At 39.1% G+C, this 21315-nt stretch overlaps 1 protein-coding gene across 2 annotated transcripts in view; it reads right to left on the reverse strand.

The window, feature by feature from the left end:
- FOCAD (focadhesin) overlaps positions 1–21315 on the reverse strand; it is a 94315-nt gene that overhangs the window by 69783 nt on the left and 3217 nt on the right. For both annotated transcript variants that reach the window (XM_085326213.1, XM_085326212.1), the window contains 4 exons: positions 16424–16511; positions 13875–13949; positions 12189–12343; positions 7906–8010 (listed from right to left, as the gene is read on the reverse strand). In XM_085326213.1, the coding sequence (XP_085182339.1) occupies positions 7906–8010; positions 12189–12343; positions 13875–13949; positions 16424–16480 (392 nt within the window). In that variant the 5' untranslated portion in view covers positions 16481–16511. The remainder of the gene's footprint in view (positions 1–7905; positions 8011–12188; positions 12344–13874; positions 13950–16423; positions 16512–21315) is intronic.

Raw genomic sequence — 21315 nt, forward strand, 5'->3', positions numbered from 1 at the left:
CTTGACCTTTTTGAAGACTGGAGTGACACAGGCTTTCTTCCAGCCCTCAGGCACCTCTCCAGGTCTCCAGGACCTTTCAAAGATGATGGAGAATGGCTTGGCAACAACATCCGCCAGTTCCCTCAGTACCCATGAGTGCATCCCATCCAGGCCCATGGATTTGTGTATGTTTAGCCTGCCCAGAAGGTCTCTAATCCTATACTCCTCAACCAAAGGAAAGTCTTCCCTTCTCCAGACATTCTTCCTCACATCCAGGCTCTGGGATTCTTGAGGGCTGCCCGTAGCAGTGAAGACTGAAGCAAAGTAGGCATTCAGTAATTCTGCCTTCTCTGTATCCCTTGTCACCRGGGCCCCGGCCCCAGTCAGTAGCGGGCCCACATTTTCCCTAGTCCTCCTCATGCTGCTGATGTAGTTAAGAAGCCCTTCCTGTTGTCCTTAACATCCCTTGCCTGACTCAATTTCAACAGGGCCTTAGCCTTCCTCGCAGCATCTCTACCTACTCTGGCTGCATTCCTGTAATCCTCCCAAGTRGCCTGTCCCCTCTTCCACATTCTGTGTACTTTCTTCTTCTGCCTGAATTGGGCCAAGAGCTCCTTGCTCACCCATGCAGGTCTCCTGCCCCTTTTGCTGCCCTTCTTACTCATAGGGATGCACTGCTCTTAAGCTTGGAGGAAGTGATGTTTGAATACTARCCAGCTCTCCTGCACCCCTCTTCCCTAGGGCCTTAACCCATGAGATTCCTTCAAGTAGGTGTCAGAAGAGCCCAAAGTCTGCTCTCCTGAACTCCAGGGTTGCAATCCTGCTTGTTGCCTTACTTCTTTCCTGCAGGGTCCTGAACTACACCATCTCATGGTCACTGCAGCCAATGCTGCACCCAACCTCCACATCTCCAACCAGTCCCTCTCTGTTAGTAAGGACAAGGTCCAGCAGGACACCCTTCCTCATAGGTTCCTCCACTATTTGTGACAAGCAGTTATCATCAATGCATTGCAGGAGCCTCCTGGATCGTTTGAACTATACAGCCTTTCTGTGTAGTCCTTCCAGCAGATGTCAGGATGGTTGAAGTCCCCCATGAGAAACAGGGCCTGTGATCATGAGGCTACTTCCAGCTGTCTATAGAAGRCCTCATCAACTTTCTCTTCCTGGTCAGGTGGCCTGTAGCAGACACCCACAACAGTGTCCCTCATGTTAGCCTACCCTTTGCTACCCATAAGCTCTCAACTGCCTCCTCCTCCTCCTGGCCTACACAGAGCTCAATGCATTCCTGTTGCTCTCTCACATAAAGAGCAACTCCACCACCTCGCCTTCCTGGCCTGTCTTTCCTAAAAGGCACGTAGCCATCCACGGCAGCATTCCAGCCATGTGAGCTATCTCACCATGTCTCCGCGATTGCAATCATGGCCCTGAGACCGCACACAGATCTGCAGTTCCTCCTCTTTGTTCCCCATGCTGCATGCATTGGTGTACAGGCATTTCAGAGAGGTGGTCATGCCTGCAGGTTTCCCAGGAAGGGTGCACAGGGGACTCCATAGCCATGTCCCAAATGCACATCCCCAGCTGCATGCACCCGTTGGAGGCCCCTCAACCCAACTTGTGTTTTGTTGTCTACCCTCTCTCTGTGACATCCCTCTTCCCCCTTTCTACCTAGTTTAAAGCCCTCTTTACCAGTCTGGCCAACCTGTTGTAAAAGGCAAATGTGCCCCACTTGGTGAGGTGAATCCCATCTCTCCCCACCAGTTGTTGATCTTCAAACCATGTTTCAGGGTCACAGAATTCAAAACCCTGTTGCCAACCCCAGTGGCAAACTGTTGATTTGGAAAATCTTCCTACTCCTCCTCCTCCCATGCCTCCCCCTAATTGGCAGGATCGATGAGAAGACCATTTGGGCTCCCAGACCCTTGACCACCATGCCCAAGGCCTTGAAGTCTTCTTTGATTGTCTCTAGTTTGTTCTCTGTATCGTCAGCACCCACGTTTAAAGAGCAGCAGAGGGTAGTAGTCTGAGGAGCGGACAAGCCTTGGCAGCCTTTCAGGCACATCTCGTATCCTCGCCCCCAGCAGGCAGCAAACCTCTCCAGAGGAGGGGTCAGGTCAGCAGATAGGTGCCTCTGTCCCCCGCAGCATGGAATCACCCACTAACTACAACCACTCGTCGCCTCTTCTGAGTGGTCGTGCAAGGCACAGGCTTGGGCAGCCCAGTTGCTTCCCTTGAAGTCAGGGTCCAGGTTCTCCTCCTCCTGGAGTGCACTAAACCTGTTCTTCAACTGTAAGTCCAAATCTACAGGAGGATTGGGGGGCCCTTCTTCTTTTTGTTCAAAAACTAGAAGAAACTAGTTTCCAGCCTTTTTCAACAGGGATGTGCTGTACTATTTCACTCTTCACAGAGCCTTCCAGAAACTCCCCTGCTGCAGGGGATTGGGACTTTGGGAGTAGTATGTTCTCTAGGAACCAAATGGAAGACTGCAAGTAAAGAAGCTGTTGGGTTTAATTTAAATTCTGTTAATTATATTATCATGACCGATGCAGTCAAACAAGCCATTCAGAAAGGATTTATAGTGGTGTTTTTTTGTTATTTTTTTTTTAAAAAACTTGTTGAGAGAAGAAAGCCCAAGAGCTTAGGCATCTTACTACTGCAGAACAGAAACATAAACATGTATTTAGACATGCTCATATATAATAGCACTATAATAGCACAAGCCAGAAGCATCATTCTGAACAGTACCAAACAACCCCAGCTTCAGGTAATGTGAATGAGATCTGCAGGAGTTCCATATCTTCAAAAAAAAAAAAAAAAAAAACAAATACACATAAATATCAGACTAATAGTTCTTTTTTCCACTATAGAGTGCAGTTGAATTACATAACGTGATGGTGCCTTAAAGCTTCTCTTAAGTGAGCTAGAAAGGCAACAGTCATCTGCTGTAAACAGGACCCCTTAGTGATACACTATACCTAGAGATTTTTTTCTGAAAAAAAGTTATCTAATAGACATGTATGTTTAAATTAAATAAGGAGCTACCTATTATGCTACTTTAACATTCTCAGTGTTATTGCTATTAGAATTCTGGGGAACTAACTGGGTTGAAGATTAATCAGACAGTAATAAGGGTCACTACTAACTAAATGAAAAGTCTGCTACTTTTTGCAAGTTGGTTATAGAATATTTTTCATGCTTAATTCCTGTTGTTTTCTTCAAGATCAGAATAAAGCTACTAACAAAGCAAAATGCAAACAAGGCTGTTTCTACTTCAGTAGAAGACTACAGTCAAATATGACACACTGAATTCTGTAGCTGTGTAATTTAGTAATAGTGCTGACCTGCAGGTTACTTAGATTCTGCAACAAACTTCTTTTAATAAAAACTCAAAGATATTTAAGTGAAAGTAAGTTTTGGTGAACTCTTTCTCTCCTCCAAGAGGTTCAAACTGCACTGGATCTTAAGGTGCGAAAATGCAGGAAATCTTGCTCTGACGTACAAAACAGTTGGTCACTGAAGGATATTCACAAGGCAAAGAAGTTCTGGCAATATGCTTTTAGACATCAAAAAATAGCTTTTACGTATTCAGGGAAACATAACTGCAGAGCTCAAGACAGGATCACAGACACAGCTGGTCTAACTCAAGAGGATACTTACAAATATAACTTGTTAGGAAGAAGGCTAAAACATACTCAGGTCACTTCTATTTAGTCATGAAGACAACTGCGTCTTTCAACAAACAGCATGAACCTCTCAGGAATACAGTAAAATTAGATAAAGAAAACTTTTGTTAAGTCATCCCATATACAGACACTTTAGAACCCGTGAACTACTAAGACTCAAAAGTATAACCAGAGACCTTCTTTAACCATCTCCAAGAAAGTTTAAAGGCAGTAAATAATGCTAATACGTTTGCTATGGTATGTAAACAAGAGGTGGGGAACATCCTCAGGAAGAGTACTCAAGTAGTGGAAATAATAATGTTAATAATAAAGGAAAACTGCAGATAATGTCTGAGCAAAAACATTAAGAAAAATCAGCATCTGTATAGATTTCTGGAGTTGAGAGTTATTAAGAGGCTATTATGCCTAAAGGCAAAAGGAAATTTAGCAATGGAACCTGATAACTAGACTCTGTTCTTATATCTGCTAGCTCTTTAATGAAGCTTAAAATAAGAAGTACTTTAACGTATTTAAGTCTTTATAAAAGTACTTTAATTAGTAGCTTTCAAGCTCTTCATGCAGGTTAATAAGAAGAAAAAAAATTTGGAAGTGATCTCATGCTAAGATAATAAGACTATGCATACATCCAGGAGAATGAAGTAAAAAATGAAGTAGCTGGACAAGATCTTCAGGAGCAGATGTCTTGATTTCTACCTGCACTAACTGAATATTTGTAAGCCAGTGCCATTTTAGCATTTAAAAAGGACCTCATGGACAAAAAGAGGTGTCCAGAACAATCCTTTTATGTCTAGATTTTGTGTCCTCTGAAATTAATATGATTGCACAGAGTTGGATGATAATAAAAATTCTAAGCTCTACAGTGACTACTGATTAATAATGAAATACGAAAATGTGCAGTCCCCCAAAATTCCATTTGATGATACTATTAGTGATAAGAAAAATGAAATGTGTATATGGAAATTTATTTTCAACTCTAAGTAAAGAATTGTTAGCAAAGCACTGCAACATGCACATCTTTAAATGACATAAAAATCCTACTATACTTATCCCACTGGCAAGGACTTACAACAAAATTAAATGAACAACTAGATCCAGCTATCTACATGTAAATTCATGACTGTCTAGGAAAGAAAGATTAACTTTATTCTCAGCAACAATAAAGCAAAAGTTATTTTTAACCTTTAAGTCAACTCAACTTCTTTCTACATCTGTGAACACAGATGAACTACAATTTGATTTACATCATCAATTCAGTGACAGATTGCTTTTTCTGTCTGAGGAAACAATGTCTGCAGTCACCATGCACTTTCATGTATACAGCTATGACCCTGGCCTTTTCGGAAACACAGCACAGTACTTCACTCCATCAAATTTGCATTTTTAAAGTACTTCTACCTGCTTCGAATTTTGATTTCAGAGTGTTGGTTGTTATCCAATAAGACATGGGAGGTACAGCTCCTCAGCCTTTTTAGGCAATAAAAAACATGCATGGTGAATTACTAAGAATAATCTAAATTCATTAAAACAAAAGTTAATAGATTTCAGCAAAAATGTATAGCCAAAGTTGTGTTCCAGTCTGATAAAGCTGAAAATCATTTTTAACATAATTTTAAGTATTCTTCATCAATGTGTTTGCTGTTTATGCTTCCTGTTACAATTACTTTCCCATTCATGAAGCTCCAGCAGAGATAGGACAAAATTCAGGTCAAGGCAGAAACAGTGAAAATGACTATTTTTTTGCACCACAAATGTGTCTAGTAGTTACAGTTGTACAAATTTTTCTCTTATTATTAATTTATGCATTCTCAGGTCAGAAGAACACCTGGCTGAAATCTGAAATGCATGCTATCTATCTAAAGTTCCCCCAAACTGATCAAACACCAAGAATAATAAACGCACTGTGAAATATATCAAACATATATCAAAGTCTTCTTTCGTTATCATCAAGTTATCATGTTACTAGTACAAACTGGTTACTGGCATAACAAAGCGCAAGACAGTTCTAAGTAAAATGCAGCTCCTTGTATGGAAAGGATTTGTAATGGGCAAAACTTCTCCATTTGTGAATGTTTTAACAAAAAGGTAAATGCACGCTATAACCCACCTGGACTGATAATGCTAACAAGGCTTACCATAAACATCTCACTTCCCTGCTCTCCTGCTTGATTCAGCTTGAGTTTAGGTTATTGGACAGATATGTTAATATGCATAGGAAATCAGTGGACTTTTTTGCATAGGAAATCAGTGGACTTTTTTGCCAGACAAGAGATGTGACAAAGCCATAGGGAGCACCCAATCCTAGTACATAGTGAGACCAACCTCCAGACTACTTCTGTCTCTGGACAGTCTAGGACAAGGCCTTGACCTATTAGATGTTTGAAACAGAGTCAAACAATGAATTTGACTTCTCCCTTCAGTAAATAAAAAGAAGCATTGGCTGAGTCTAGGACAAGAGTAAGATTGGTGCTTATTTTCAGTTCTCTCTTGATCTAAACAGTTTTGAAATGTCAAAATTCACCTTCCTTGTATGCTACCAATAATTTTTCTTCAAAAAATCTTTTTTTTTTTTTTTTTTGACTGCTTGGGGAGAGAACATTTCTACATTCCAGCCACAGTCTACTTTTTCACATAGAGACTGGATTAAGCTGTTTTAACTTAGGCTTTTCCACCAGAAGACTGAAAAAACAGTTTCTTTACTACTCTAGAGGAAAATTTTCCCAAAGAGTTCCATCTCACTATTCTTCAATATTTGTTTTCTCTATTAAAACAGTTATAACTTTTACAGAAAGAATTGAAAGAGCTAGGAAAAAAAAGTATACCAGATTTCAGCAATGCAAGCCCCGCAGCAAGCTCCCCAAAGCTTGTTCCACTATTCCTTACCATTTTATTTTGTCTAAGTTAAGACATGACTGCTCTTTACCAAAACCTGCCTTTTATATCATTAAACAAGTACAGTTACAACATTTCTAAACTGATAGCTCCTACATGCATAAAAAGCAACTTGAAAAAGTTCATGACTTCTACCACAGGTAGGATCTTCTTCAGAAGAAGATAAAGTGTTGGTTATGACAGTCAACACTGACTCATAGTTTCTATAGAGCTTGCTGGAATCATCAAGATGTCCCTTTATGAAGACTGCTATTGCATGACAAGAAGCTCTACATTAGTAGCTCTGGATGCAGTTTGAAATTGTTTTTATGCAGCAACATCTTTAATAATGAAAGCATTTAGAAACCTTATTTTGACAGCAGAAAAAAAAAAACGGATGAGAGGAAAGCAGTCTACATTAAAGGGACTATCATGGTATCATTTAGGTACTACATATGAACAAGTCTCCAAATTTGTTTTCTCTCCCCCATTCATACAGCCTTCCTGTTGCTGTTATCCCCTTTTGTGCTTCTAACTGCTATCTTATCTCTGTACTATAAAACTCCTTGAAGCTCTCAATCAAAAATATACCATTATAAGGTATTTGTGAATTCTCTTAAAAAGATGAAGCTCAGCTCTGCTGGGACTGTTAATTAAATCACATTTGTTTTAGCATCCTATGAAAAGAAAGAAACTTAGATGTATTCCTGACCTAGTCTGGTGAGATCCTTAAATATCATAACTCAGCCCCTGAAGCAATTCCAGAGCTGGATTACAAATGCAGTAAAACACCTCAGATAGTTAAGCTTTGGCAATCATATATTCTGGTAATTCTACTTGCTTCAGAGCAGTCTTTGCCTTTAATGCTAAAATTGTCTCATTTGCTGTTCCTTGTCCAAAGGAATGAAAAGACTGCTTCAGAGAACATCAGTTCTCCACATGTTAAGGATAGTTTTAACATTTGCCATGGATGGCTATGATAAATTAATGATTTGTTTTGTGAGGACTAGGAATAATAAGATCTATTCTTTGAGAAATTACTGGCTTATATTGTTTAGTGTCCAGAGGGGCTTGAACTTTGAAGAACACCTTTGCCCCACAGTTAGGCATTTATAAAGGTAATAGGTGCTAAGTTCAAAAACACATCCTTTCTATCAGGTAGGTTCTTTGTCTTCTAACTTGTCATCTTTTTCCCCTCATGAAGTTTGTAGGACTCTTGAACCTTTAGTCTCTGCTGTCAAATTTTGCCAAAATTGGTTAGTAGGGTCAAAACTACAAAAAAAGAGAGGATTAAAGGGCAAATACCAATATCAGGTTCTTGCTGGAATTCAGGCAAGAAGTTATGAGGGTGTCTGCATAAAACTGATGTGAAACTCACCTTATAGCATACAAATTCCAAACAGCTTCATCTCCATCTTTTCCCAGCTGAAGAGCTTGCATTTGTAGTAACTTCCAAATAGTTTTAATCAAACCATGCACATTCCTGTTAGCAAAACAAAATACATTACTATTGTGTACACAGCTGGATTAGTTGATTCTTTCATAAGCAGAGAAATCCAGGCACAGAACTCAGGAAGACTCAAATTCTTCTTAAGGACCTCCTCATATCTGGCTCCAAAATTTCTGCCAAGCTGCGCATCCAACATGTCTTTGCCTTTCTTTTTGCAAAATGAAGATACTATAGCAAAGATAAGAATCAATACATCTCTCTGATAGATTTGGTAAAAGAAAATCATGAAAAAAGTACGTATTTTGTCCCTAATTTAAATGAAATAGGTGTTTTAAAATATGTTAAAACCTGAAAACCAGCTCTTCTCTGAATGCATGTATGAGGGTAAACATCCATCATAGTACACAGCAATTTCAAACATCCAATTGCCTATCAAAAGAAAGCATTTAAATCCCCTACACTGAAAATTACTTCTTCAGAAAGGACTTGGATTATGAATGGACCTCTGTACATCTAGACTTTTTAGTGCTAGCCAAAAATTTGAACAAATTTAAGCCATTTCTATCTAAGAATGCTGAGACCTTACATAGCCATTTTTAAAAGGATGTAAGTTTTCATACATACAGGTTGGACCAGCCTCAATACATCAGAGTACACTTCTCTCAGAAACATTATCTGAAATGTCACCAGCCTCCTCTGATAAGGTAATAATATTTAATCTAAAAGAAAAATCATACAGCTTGATATTTACCATCTACTTACGGCTTGACATTTAGCATATACTTCACATAAAATTCAAAAACGAAAAAGGCAAAGTATCATCTAACTATTGAATCATAACCCTGCACTCATGTCATTCATAAAATAAAATGGGGACAGATAAACATCACTTTTCACTTTGAATATTTACCATACTTACCACGACCTCCAGGCAAACTTTCTAGAATGAATGTCTGGTGTAAGTTGGGTCCACTATAGAGCAACTAAAGATTCCACAGTGAACCTTCCCATCAGCAACTGTTCAGATTTATGCTCTAGATAGAGGCAAAGAAGTATATCCCCTTTTGCTGTGTCCTTTCCACACTCTTGCTAGAAAACATTGACCCAGGTCAATGCTGACAGAATACAATTATAAGATGTGCCTGTAAACATTAAAACTACTGACACCTGAGTATCAAAACACTGAATGATGATTGCACAAGAAAATATAAGGTTAGTCAGAGTCCTGTTAGTAAACACCCCAAAAAGAGGAGTGAAATAAGTTTCCTGACCCTAACACAGTAATTAAAGGGCACATGAATGGGAAAACCCGTTCATGGGAAAGGGAAGGAGAAAAAATGTTTAATCTTTTAGATATTTTAAGACTAGAGAGTGAGATAGTTAAATCGTAAATCTGGTAGCATATCCCTCAATTTCAACAGAGTAACTAGGAAGTGAGATAAAATAAGCAATGAAACACACAATTAGAAAACAGGCTTCACTGATCTGGAATTCCAGTATTTCTGATACTTCTGGACCTAATTCCCAGGTGAGAAACAAGGGGGAGAACAGAACCTGTTTTAGCTTTTATATTCAGCTCTTGAAAGAAGACCACACATTGGCATGACATATTGCCAAGATCTGCTCCCACTGTAGGAATAATGTTCAGGTGAGGAAAGCATTTTAATAACATTTATACACAAATATAGCCTGGCAATAATTCCTAAAGATTACACTAATTTCATCATTTCACTATTTTTTAAATAAACTAACTTGATTATTTATGCTCATCTGTTACAGAACATAAACCATAGAATTTTTCCTTCTACTAAAACAGAAAGGCCAATGATAATTGCTACCAGCAGAGGAAATCATACTGTTATAATACTGAGATAAAAAATATCCCTAAGATGTTACTTCAACTTAGGCTTAAGGAGTCTCAGAAGAATGGACTACAAGAAACCAAATATGGATGCCCAGAGACAAGAATAGTTTTTCATTTGCATAATAAGCAGATTGTATGAACCATAAAAAAGTCAAATCAGATAAGCACTAGATGTGCATGCTGGCACTTTTCTTTCCTAGCACAGAATTTAATACATCTGACAAAATAAAAAACACCAGGTGTACTAAACCTTTGTTATATTCACCACAACACAGTTGAGAGAGAAGCAAGAACACAAAACTAGCAGTATTTACCGATAAAACATTCACCACACTCCATCCTCTACTGCACGGAGCTCAGTATTTGCATATGCCTTTCAGTTGGCTGCCAATTTCACGTCTACTTTCTTTCAAAGACACTGTGCATATAGCAGTGCAAAGCCCCAGAGCAAATCTGAATGAAAACTTGGCAGCGAATAAAATGAAGGAACAGCTGGCTAAGTCAAAAAAATGGATCAGCTTTGAAGTCAACCAATCTGAAACTGTTCAGTTAATCAACTTCTAAGGCTAAAGACACTTAAAACCCATGGACCTTTGTGGTTAAGTTATATAAACTCCGCTTTGCAATTCATAGTGGACATGGTTTGAATTGTTGCAGCTTGAGAAGAAACACCATGAAAACGTGTAAAAAAGTTTCCTGGTTGATTTGACAGCACAGCCAGCACTTACCAGAGCAGTCAACATGATGTTGGTCTTGCATATGCAGCTGTTTCAAAAGGAAAAAGCTGAGAATGGTGTGGAAATGGTGACAGAGCCAAGCTCTTTAATTTAACCCTGTTATACTACAAGTTTGTCTTTAAGGTTAACTCAGTCTTGAATATTCTGTTTTATACTTTCTTTTTCCTGAAGTACAAAACTGTAATACAGTGCATCCCCCTGTAACTACTGACACTGCAACAAATGCTGGGTTGAACAGGAACTTCACTTTCTTTTTAGTCTGTCATCCACAGCTAATGAAATTTTCCTTCCAGTATATGTCACAGGACTCAGATTCTCATCATCTAAAGGACTGGTTTAACTTCTTATTAACAATTCAAGTTATTCCTTTGACCCCAAATTGAACTAACTGCATTTTGTCCTTTGGAGGATAGCAGTCAGTAGAAATTATTTGTATTATAAATATATAAATAAATACAAATATATTTATATATATGTACAAATATAAATATACATACATATATACACACATACATATATATTTACAAAAACTTTCCTATGTATCCAAATCCAAATATTGTAAATTCAGAATAGAGTTAGCATCATCATGACAAGGTATTAACTCTAACTCAACTTTGAACAAGTCAGTCACAAGGACAGGAACAGAATTTTTTTTAACATTATCCAATTTCTTCAGAAGTGTTTCATGGAGTTTTCTCAAACTTAAGACTCACCTTTGGCTCAGATGAGAAACCTCAGTCCAAAACTAATTGTGTAAAGGTTAAGAGGAGTGAAAAACGTATCTCGAACGGCATGGTTCATACAACCTCTATATTGAGGCCACCAGCATAATACATAGCAGGTGTAGCATCAATAAGCCTTGACTAAGAATGGACACTATCATTATTTAGACAGGAAATAGAAAGGCTTACTACCGCAACCCACACTTCTGCTGGAAGCCTGAAGAGAGATAGAAACAGACCAAGGAGAACTTTAATCTTCCCAAAACATCATCCAGCTTCCCATTCGTAAGTTCTATTATGCACACAACAGCAGCATTCTCTCAGCATGCAGCACAGCTAGTTTAATTCAAAACACCTTCAAAACATTGAGAGATGTTGGTATCATATTTGTAGCATTTTGTAGGAGGAAGTAGCTTCAGAGTTATGTGAAGTAGCACACCTGGGAACAAATCCAACATCCCTAATCTCCAGCCAGTGCCTTATGATGAGTCCACATGACCAGTTGGTGATTTGGGCTGTAAGAAGTTATTTCCCTTGTCCCATACCATGATGGACATCACTGTCATTTTCCTTCCCCTTTCCTATGAAAGGGGCAGTGAAACTAGGCAGCACATTGACTTCTGAGATGCAACAATTCAAAGTTCAGAGTATTACCCTAAACTACTATCGGTTTCAGCTTTCATGATAGAATGGTCTATGAATTCTTGTCTCAAGAGTCAGAACCACACAGCCACTGCTATGATGTAAGCAACTGCCTTTAGCAGAAGGACAAGGCACAGTTAGTCCTTACTGTGTGGAGATGCCTTCACCCACAGAGTTGCACCTCTTTCACTGTATGTATAAGGGAAACAGCAAAAAGAATGACAGAATCCAGCAAACACACACTACCTGGCTGAGGGAATTAGGTTGAGAGCTCCATGAAGAACATAGTCGAGATCAGCATGTTTCTCTGCAACAAGTGCTACCAATCCTTCAGAGCAGGCTGTTCGCAGGGTCACATTCTCACTGCAGCACTTTTCCCAGAGCAAGTTCAGAGCCGGAGTCTGAAATTAAAAGGAAAAGAAGAAATAAGCAATGAGAAGGCTGAAATGAATTTCTCTGTGTTCATCTCAAAACCATTTTTAAGTAAAATCCCACTCAACAACTTCTTCTAAAGTCCTATAAAGCACAAAGCAGAGGCTGGAGAACTGATCTGCAACCAAAGAAATACTTTCCTGAGGACAAGTCCCATGTCTCCTGTCCCCAGTTGCTTATCCCAGCACTATGGGCAGCAGTCTCTGAAGAATGGTAAGTCATAAGAATTTTGCAACTTGGCTTATTCAGGTAAGCTAGTAGTAATTTTAGTTTCCCTAAAAAATTAGACTCTAATTTTGAGATTGTTCAAGAACTGTTGTAAAACTGAACCACGTCTACAGCAGAGTGTTGTGCAAACAGCTATGGGCAGTATACAAAGAACTATCCAAAGGCAAGCCATCTCTATTAATCAAAGCCCCCAGGTCTCTCCACCTGCTGGCAAATGCAAAGATTTGGCAGTATTCATCAAACCCACTATTATTTTGATGCTAAACTTGCATTCCCCAGATAGATGTTTGGTGACTTCGTAGGTGTCAAATGGAGAAACAAGGAAAATGTTTTTAAACAACTGAAAACTGAAACAGTACTGAAAAAGGCACATGTAATGCGTAAGTGGAATCATTTTAATTTTATTAATATTTTAGAAGCTGTTACTGTGTTTCTGTTCAATATCTGTCTAGGTAGTAGGGGTAAGAAGAGATGGGGTAGAGCTCAAGACAGAATGGTATTTGTGAATGTGAACACGAACATTAGAGCAGCTTCTATTAGAAAAAATATCCACCTTCAGCATGTCCTTATATCAAAATTTAGCTCTATGTTTGTTTGCGGGTTTGTTAGTTGGTTTGTTTTTCAGAGTGGAGGAAAATCCATAACTCTCCTTTTCTTCTCATTTCAATACAAGTCAGCTTTGTGAGAGGACAAAAGAGAAGGAAATCCAGCTAACCCCTCTTCTGCATTACTTTCGCACTTGAAAATGTCAGCTTTTCATATGCCTCTCAGTTAATACAAGACCCCCATTAAACCAGGCTTGACCAAACTTAAGAGCAAAGTACGCACTTGCATCATGCTGCCTCCAAAGGAAGTATGAGCTCTGCTTAGCTAATATGAAAGAACAAACACCAATGCTGATATGTGAAATCCAACACGTTTTGAAATTTTGATAGGAGTGTAAAAGATTTTTCTACTCAAATTTTTCTACTCAGATGAGTCACCATGTGACAGAATCTTCACTCATGGTAATGTAAATACACTAAAATAAAACTCGGTTTAACTGAGTATAGCTAGATGTTAGTATTCTCAGGTTCCATTTAGTATGTAAGTAAAGTTACTCTTCTGATCCGAGAGATTTACAGCATCCTCCTGTATGCCCAGGAACATATTGCTGAGTACCTTACTTAACTTTGAGGATTTATTAAAGTTGCACACTGGAGAATGGGAATCCACTGAAAAAGATTAGTAGCTATGGATATGAGAGAAGAGAAATGAAAGAATAGTACAGACCTGGTCAGAGGCCTGTCTTATCTTGTCTGAAAAAACATTTTCTTTCAGCACTGCAGCGATCAGATGAGCCACTGCCTACAAGAGAAAAAGAAATAAAATCACGTACAGATTATTTTTCATGACTCCATTAGGAAGACTTTATACTGCCGCTGTATTGACAGGATGTCTAAGGAAGATACTGATGCAAGAACTAGAAACAATAGCAAACTTGTTGTTTGATGTGTATTTTAGAGCTAAAAACTTCCATAAGTTATAATAATACTGTGGCGAAGAGATCATGAAACAAGATTCATACTTAAACTCTTAAGGCTCTCCTCCCCCCCCCCAAAAAAAAGCTATTCCTTAAACAAGGCTTAAAATTTTTACATTTACATTTGGGATATAAGATTAAACTTTTCATTCTATTTTAATAGAAGGGATGTCTAATTTCCTTAGTCTATTTTTAAAAATCTAATATGGACTGAAATATTGAAACAGTCTCAAAAGCCTCAGGGTTTTTTGAATCTAGGCTTTGGTTTTCTGACTCATTTCTAATGTCTTAGGAAAAAAAAAAAAAAAAAAAAAACCCAGCATTTCTGTTTTGCTAGTGTGTAAAGAGTACGTAGATTATTTTAAATGTTCCCAGGTTCTTTCTCCTTCAGCATTTATTTACCATCCTTTAGATACTAGCTGCTAGCTGGACACAATAAGCAGTAGCACTTTCAGATAACAATTTACTTTTCCAGAAAAGATGACACTATGAACATTCTTAAACTACAAGGATTATGCTTTCAAAGGTTTGGATGCACATTCTGATACATTTGGTTAAAACAAACAACAAAGAAAAACTAGACCATTTATTCTCCGAGTATCTTGCTGTTGTGAAAATCAAACGAGAAAAATGGGACAAAGTCGGGTATTTCTATTTCTCTGCAGCTAACCCATCACAAGAGCAGCCACGTGCTCCCAATGCAGATTAGATTTATCTTAGTGCACTTATAAAAGAAATCATCTATGATTTCTCTTTTTCTTTTTCCTGCTCATAAGAGATTTCAGAAATAAAATCACATCTGCATCCTTAAAACCATTTTCTTTACACTAGGAAAAAAACTTATCAACAGAGAGCAGCTTTTGCAGTAAGTTATACAGGAGAGTCATACTGTAGATTATTCCACTACATTCCAAGAATTTGATTAATCAGTAAAACCCTTCAACCTACAAAACTGTTCTAAACACCCTGAATTCACTGATCCCTGCCTTTGCAAGTTATTTGTCCCACAGAACAGAAGTCTTTGTTAGTCCTAAAAAGTGAAGAGGTCCCTTAGGAAGTTGAATCCTGACCCGATGATAGTTTGAAGATTATGACCTGCTTTTGAGGACTCCCAGAAAACAGGCAGAAGCTAGTGAAATAGCCAAAGCACTACAGAAAATCCAGTACTAACAGCCCTTAATGATGAGCAGCTGCAGCAGTAGACAAGAAAAAGATTTTAGCAGTACGTGCACCCTTTGCAACACTGGACATTTTTCTGCACTAAAAACTGAACTTGTTCAAAGAGTTTAGGTGAACTAGCTTTCAGGGACATGCCATCCCTCCTAAATGCCAAGTTGAACACAGGGGACCTCCACGTTTCTGTTTCAGACTGGATTATTGTGTATCAGTGCAGCATCAGTTGAAGTGAAAATGCAATAGAGGCATCCAGTTGCATGGACTGTATTCACATCAACTTCCTCCATCAAAAAAAATGGCTACAAGTACCATCTTGAATTCAAAATACATTCATGGCATACAGCTTTTGAGGTAAGCAAGGAGAAAGACTAAAACAAACTGAAGGAGGTAGAAAGTGGAGGAAGTTAATTATGATCTTATAGCTCAATAGATACATTTCTAATGCTGAAAAAAAGAGGAATGGCCAAAGCAGGAAAGCTCTGTTTTTAAACTCTTCCTTACTGTCTAGCAAAAGTATTAACATAAAAACTTTATTTACATGAGAAGGGCTTCAGACAGATATGGTTGGTAGCAAGTGTATGGATCTGAAAATAAAGGAGTTTAATCTGCTTATCACTGTGGAGCTTTACATAGTTATTTGTCAAGGACTGACAATAACGTACTAGTTCATCGTTAGCTCTTACCACAAGCAGAAAAACAGACCCACTTTAAAGACAGTTGTGTAAGGCCAAGGATTTCAGCCCAACACATGACACCTGGTAACCCTGGATTCTCTGAGGATCATAGGGTCACTAAGACCCTATAAAGCACTAGGTATCACTTAAACCTTTCAGTCCTTGAAAGTTTTTGATTTTTCTGTAAAGTAGAGTTTTTCCAGTGATGAGTATTTATATCCAATGTCTGGATTACACAGTAGGTACAATTAGTTTTTCTTTGCAACTGGAGAATACCCCACTTTTATAGGTTCCTGGCTTTGGAGCAAAAAGTAAAAGGCTTCCTTATCCAGTTGTTATTCCAATTGTGTTCCAATACAGTCAGACAGCAGGCCTTGCAACAAAAGTTTTACAAACAATTAACATACATTAAAAAGAAAGAAAGAAAGAAAGAAAAAGGAATCAATTACCTGTGATTGAATAAGTGTATTGGGAAATTCAAACCGTTTCTTGATATCGTCTGACATTTTTGGCTGTCATGTGACACTAACTCATACTCTGCAAGAGATATTAAAAAAAAATTAGAACTAGGCAAGAAGGTATACTATTTGCAAAAAAACAAAATCAAGATTTATTTTGCATTTAACAGTAGATGTAAGCATTAAAGTATCAATTTTCAAACTACAGTCCATCAACCCTAGGAGTTCACAACCACTTCTAAAGAGCAGATTGAGGGAGGTGATCCTGCCCCTCTCCTCAGCCCTGGGGAGGCCTTATCTCGAGTACTGTGTCCAGTTCTGGGCTCCCCAGTACAAGAGAGACATGGAGCTACTGGAGAGAGTCCAGCGTAGGGCTATGAGGATGATCAGAGGGCTGGAGCACCTGCCCTAGGAGGAACGGCTGTGAGAGCTGGGCCTCTTCAGCCTGGGGAAGAGAAGCCTGAGGGGGGATCTTATCAATGTGTACAAGTACCTGAAGGGAGGGTGTCAAGGGGACGGGGACAAACTCTTTTCAGTTGTCCCATGTGACAGGACAAGAGGCAATGGGCAGAAGTTGAACCACAGGCAGTTCCCCCTGACCGTGAGGGGGAATTTCTTCCCTGTGAGAGTGACAGAGCACTGGCACAGGTTGTCCAGAGAGGTTGTGGAGTCTCCTTCTCTGGAGATCTTCAAGACCTGCCCAGACGCAACCCTGTCTAACATGCTGTAGGCAACCCCACTTGAGCAGGGAGGTTGGACTAGATGATCTCGAGGTCTCTTCCAACCTTGCACATTCTGTAATTCTGTTGAGTTGGTGACTACTAAGAAAAGCAATTTTATATATGCCAGACAGCAACTCATATATTTGCATTTCTAGAGGCATATGTAACTTTGAAAAGTTTAGAGGTCTACAAATCAAAAGGAGTTGAGAGTTACTGCATTAGATAATGCAGACAGAGAATAAGCACATTCATGTTGCAGGCAGCTAAAAAGACACCTCAAAAAGTTAATGACTTTTCTGAAGTCATACAAATAACTAAAGTGAGTGGTACAGATACTAACTCAAAATTCCTCCATAATCCATTAGTTCATGTTGTAATTAAGTTGGAAACAAAACACTGCTGCATTTTTCTCCCTCCAAAGTCCACCACAGCACCTTATTTCACTGGCTTAAACCCAAGAAATATTGAACATCTATTGCTCTTATATGAAGTGCAGGTCACCAGCAATTCTTAAATCTGGAGCAAATACATTACTACTTGTGAGTACTTCCACGCAGCACAGCTACATACATGCTTTGAGAGCATCTGCCCCTGAGACTATTTTTATACATTGATTTCAAAATGGGATAGCTCAGGAGGACCATTCAGAGCTCCTGAAACATGATTAAAAACGTAGAACTCTACAAATATTACAAATATCTCATGTAAAAATAGGAGTAAAACAAATAAAAGCCTGTGAGATATTGGAAGTGGTAACCGTATTTAGGGGCTGGAACATTTGACAGAAAAACAAAACTTTCAAGCTCTCCAAGTTTCAGGAAGCTGGTATACACAGGCACCCATATGAACAGAGAAACCTAAACTGAAGAAAGATCAGAAATGGGTTTGCCTTGTTACACACTGCTGAAATTGGTGGCAAACAGCAAACACTCAGACATTTCAGTTCAGTGTAAACACACTTTCAGGCATATGATACGGTTTCCTTAAAATATATTAAAAAAACTAGCACTCATTGCAATGCTAAATCTTTGCAGTAACCACTCAATCAAAATATATATACACACACACAGAGTACTTGAACTTAAAGATATGCTATTGATGTGGTGAATTAAGAATTCTGCCATTAATTTTGAAAAAGATCAAACCTGAAAACATGCAAATTCACTACATGCCCAAACAAATTGTATTCATAGTAGGAAATTTCAAAGATAACAGTTACCACCTCAATGAATGTAAAATTGTTAGCAGTTATACCAGCAGAATACTCCCTACTGCTTTTGAATTACATTTCTGACAGTTTTTGAGAATTAACCAGTTAATTCAGGATGAGGTTAATACAAGTTTACATTGGCTTAAAGTATCTTTCACTGCATTTTGAGACAGTAGGTATCCATATAATAAATCAATACACATTAAACTAGAGTTAACATCTTTCTATTTTTGAAAGGAAAAAGAAAAGATTAACACAGTAGTAATTGTGGGCATACTCACATTTTCTCAGCACGTTCAGTGGGTCTGAATACATTTGACTTATTTGTGTATACAAACTGAGCTGCACGCATCCCTGGACCTCCTCTAGATTTACATAACAATCCAAAACATAATAAAACGTTTCCACTTGGGCAGGCTTTTTTTTCTTGTATTACTCATTAGAATTACACATTACCCGCTGACAAGTAATTTTGGTTATTCATATGAAAAGAAGAAACAGTAGGAGACYATTAGAGATACAATACTTTCATAAACTGCAAAAATATGTTATTCCAGGCAGACTAGAAATTTATTCTTTCCTATTAGAAGCTGCCCAATTTACATCAGTCTATACCAAACCTCTACAAGATATTTAGAATACAATACATGAATCAGCAGAAGCTAATGAATTCAAATACCATGTAAACTCCTCTTTAGTCTTCAGCATCCACCCTCAGTGAAGGCACTTGCTTAGGTGCAGAGAATAACCTGCACTTTTTCAGGATTATTTGGTAATTCAGGTTGTAAATTCAGGCTTCAGGAGATCTCTAGTTCAACCCTACACTCGAAGCAGGCTCAGCTGTAGGGGCAGAGCAGGCTGGTCCTGGCTTTACCCCATCCCCTGATTGGGGTAAAGCCAGGATTGACAGCCATTGAGGATGGAGCAGCACCACCTCTCTAGCCCAACTCCACTGCTGGCTGTTGTTGAGGGGAAAAGTTTCTTGCCATCCCCACTGGAGTCACAGTCCTGCTCCATGCGGGGCGTGCTGAGCCCAGCTGCCTCCCCCCGACCTCTCCCCTTCAGTGCTGAGGCTGCTGTGCCAGTGCCCTGGGGCTACTCATGCTCCCAGAGAGCGAGCCTCAGCCCCTCTAGCCTGAGCTTGTATTGTTAGGGCTGGGGAGAAGACCACACATTTATCCTTGCTCAATTTTGTGAGACTGTTGTCAGCCTAAGACGGACATTGACAGGCTGGGGGAATAATGGCAGCCAAGCCATTACGTTGAGTGGTACACCCACATTTGTGTCCTGCTCCTGCAGCTTTATTAGAACGCGCTGTCTGCTCTTCCATGTCACCGATATTAAACAGCCCAGATCCCAGGAYAGACCCCTGTAGTACCCTACTTGAGACCAACCTCCAGGCACAGTACAAACCATTAACCACAATGTTCAAAGTCCAATCACCTAACTAGTTCGGATCTGGGTTTTTTTAATCCACCTGGTTGCCACCCATTCAGGTTATAACATCTTAACTTTGATACAAGAATACTATGGGAGATAATGCTGAAAGTCTTGCTGAAGTTGAGRTAAATGACATTCACTGCTCTTCCTTTGACCACAAATCAAATCATTTTATTCTCTACTAAAGGCAATCAGATTGGTCTGGCATGATTTGCACTCAGTAAATCCATGCTGATTGTTCCCAGCCACCTTCTCTTTCATGTYTATAGAAATGGCCTCTAAGATTTGCTCCATAACCTTCCCAGGGACTAAGTTTAGGCTCACTGGATCCTCCCCACATCGCCTTCTCCTTTATGTACCGAAAAACATGCTCAAAGAGGACTTGCTTCAYGGTTTTCCCAGGGACTGAAGTGAGGCTGATACACCTGAGGAACAGCAAGCGTATCTTCTTGTCTTTTTTTGGAGATGAATCAACATTTGCATTTCTCCAGTTACTGCAGACCACCCTCAAAATCCWACATCTTTCAAAGGTGACAGAGAGGAACCTTGCCAGGCCATTGGTCAGCTTTCTTTGTACCTTGAAAACATCCATTTTCCACATTCAACCTAGTACTATTAATGTAGCAGAAGAAGCTCTTTCTGCTGCCCTCAATGTCCCTTGAAAAAGTTCCAACTCCAGCTGAGCTTTGCTTTCCTAACACCATCTTCGTATACCCCGGCAATGTTTCTAAATTCTTCCTTYGCAGCCTATTCCTGCTTCTGCTTTCTGTCTGCTGCCCTTTTGCACTGGAGCTCCCTGTTTAGCCAAGGTAGTCTCTCACTACATCTAGCTGGTCTCCTGACTTCCTGCGCAAGTGAAATGTGTTTTGCTTATAGCCCTGCCTACTTTCCCAAGCAACTCTGACCTTCAGAGCTGCATCCTACAGGATCCTGCCACCAGTTCCCTCAATAAGCCCAAATCTGTTCTCCTGAAGGTCAGGATCTGTACTCTGCTGTTTCTGCACTCTAGCCATTTTCAGCTAGAGATATCAGATGGAAATAACATCACAGATTGGAATGAGACAGAAAGCTGCATCCTCATCTGGACAAGTGCTTGTATTGTTTGTATTGTATCAGATCCAAACTTCATAATTGAAAATCTGATCAATCAAAAATAAAGATGCTGCCTGCATATTGTTGCAAAACTTAGATGGCAATCAAATTGTAAAATACTGTGAAAATGCAGGAATCCACTGCCTCCAACTCTAATGGTATTTTTTCAACAGCAGGTTAGAAACGCAGTAGTATTGGAAATGTGATAGGCTAGAAATCTCATGCTTTCTACAAGGAGAACTTCTCAACGATGTTATCATTCAACAAAGCACTTCTGTTCATGCCAAAAARACTCTGCCAATGATTTACCCACATGCTTTATACTAAGCTTAGAAGGATTTCTTCCTTTAAAAATGACATAGAAGAATTAGAAACTGTAAGATACATGGAAGAAATACACCTGGCTCTGTAACACTTAA

Source organism: Rhea americana, unplaced genomic scaffold (assembly GCF_003343005.1).
Source record: "Rhea americana isolate MKP2758 unplaced genomic scaffold, rheAme1 scaffold_129, whole genome shotgun sequence".
NCBI lineage: Eukaryota > Metazoa > Chordata > Aves > Rheiformes > Rheidae > Rhea > Rhea americana.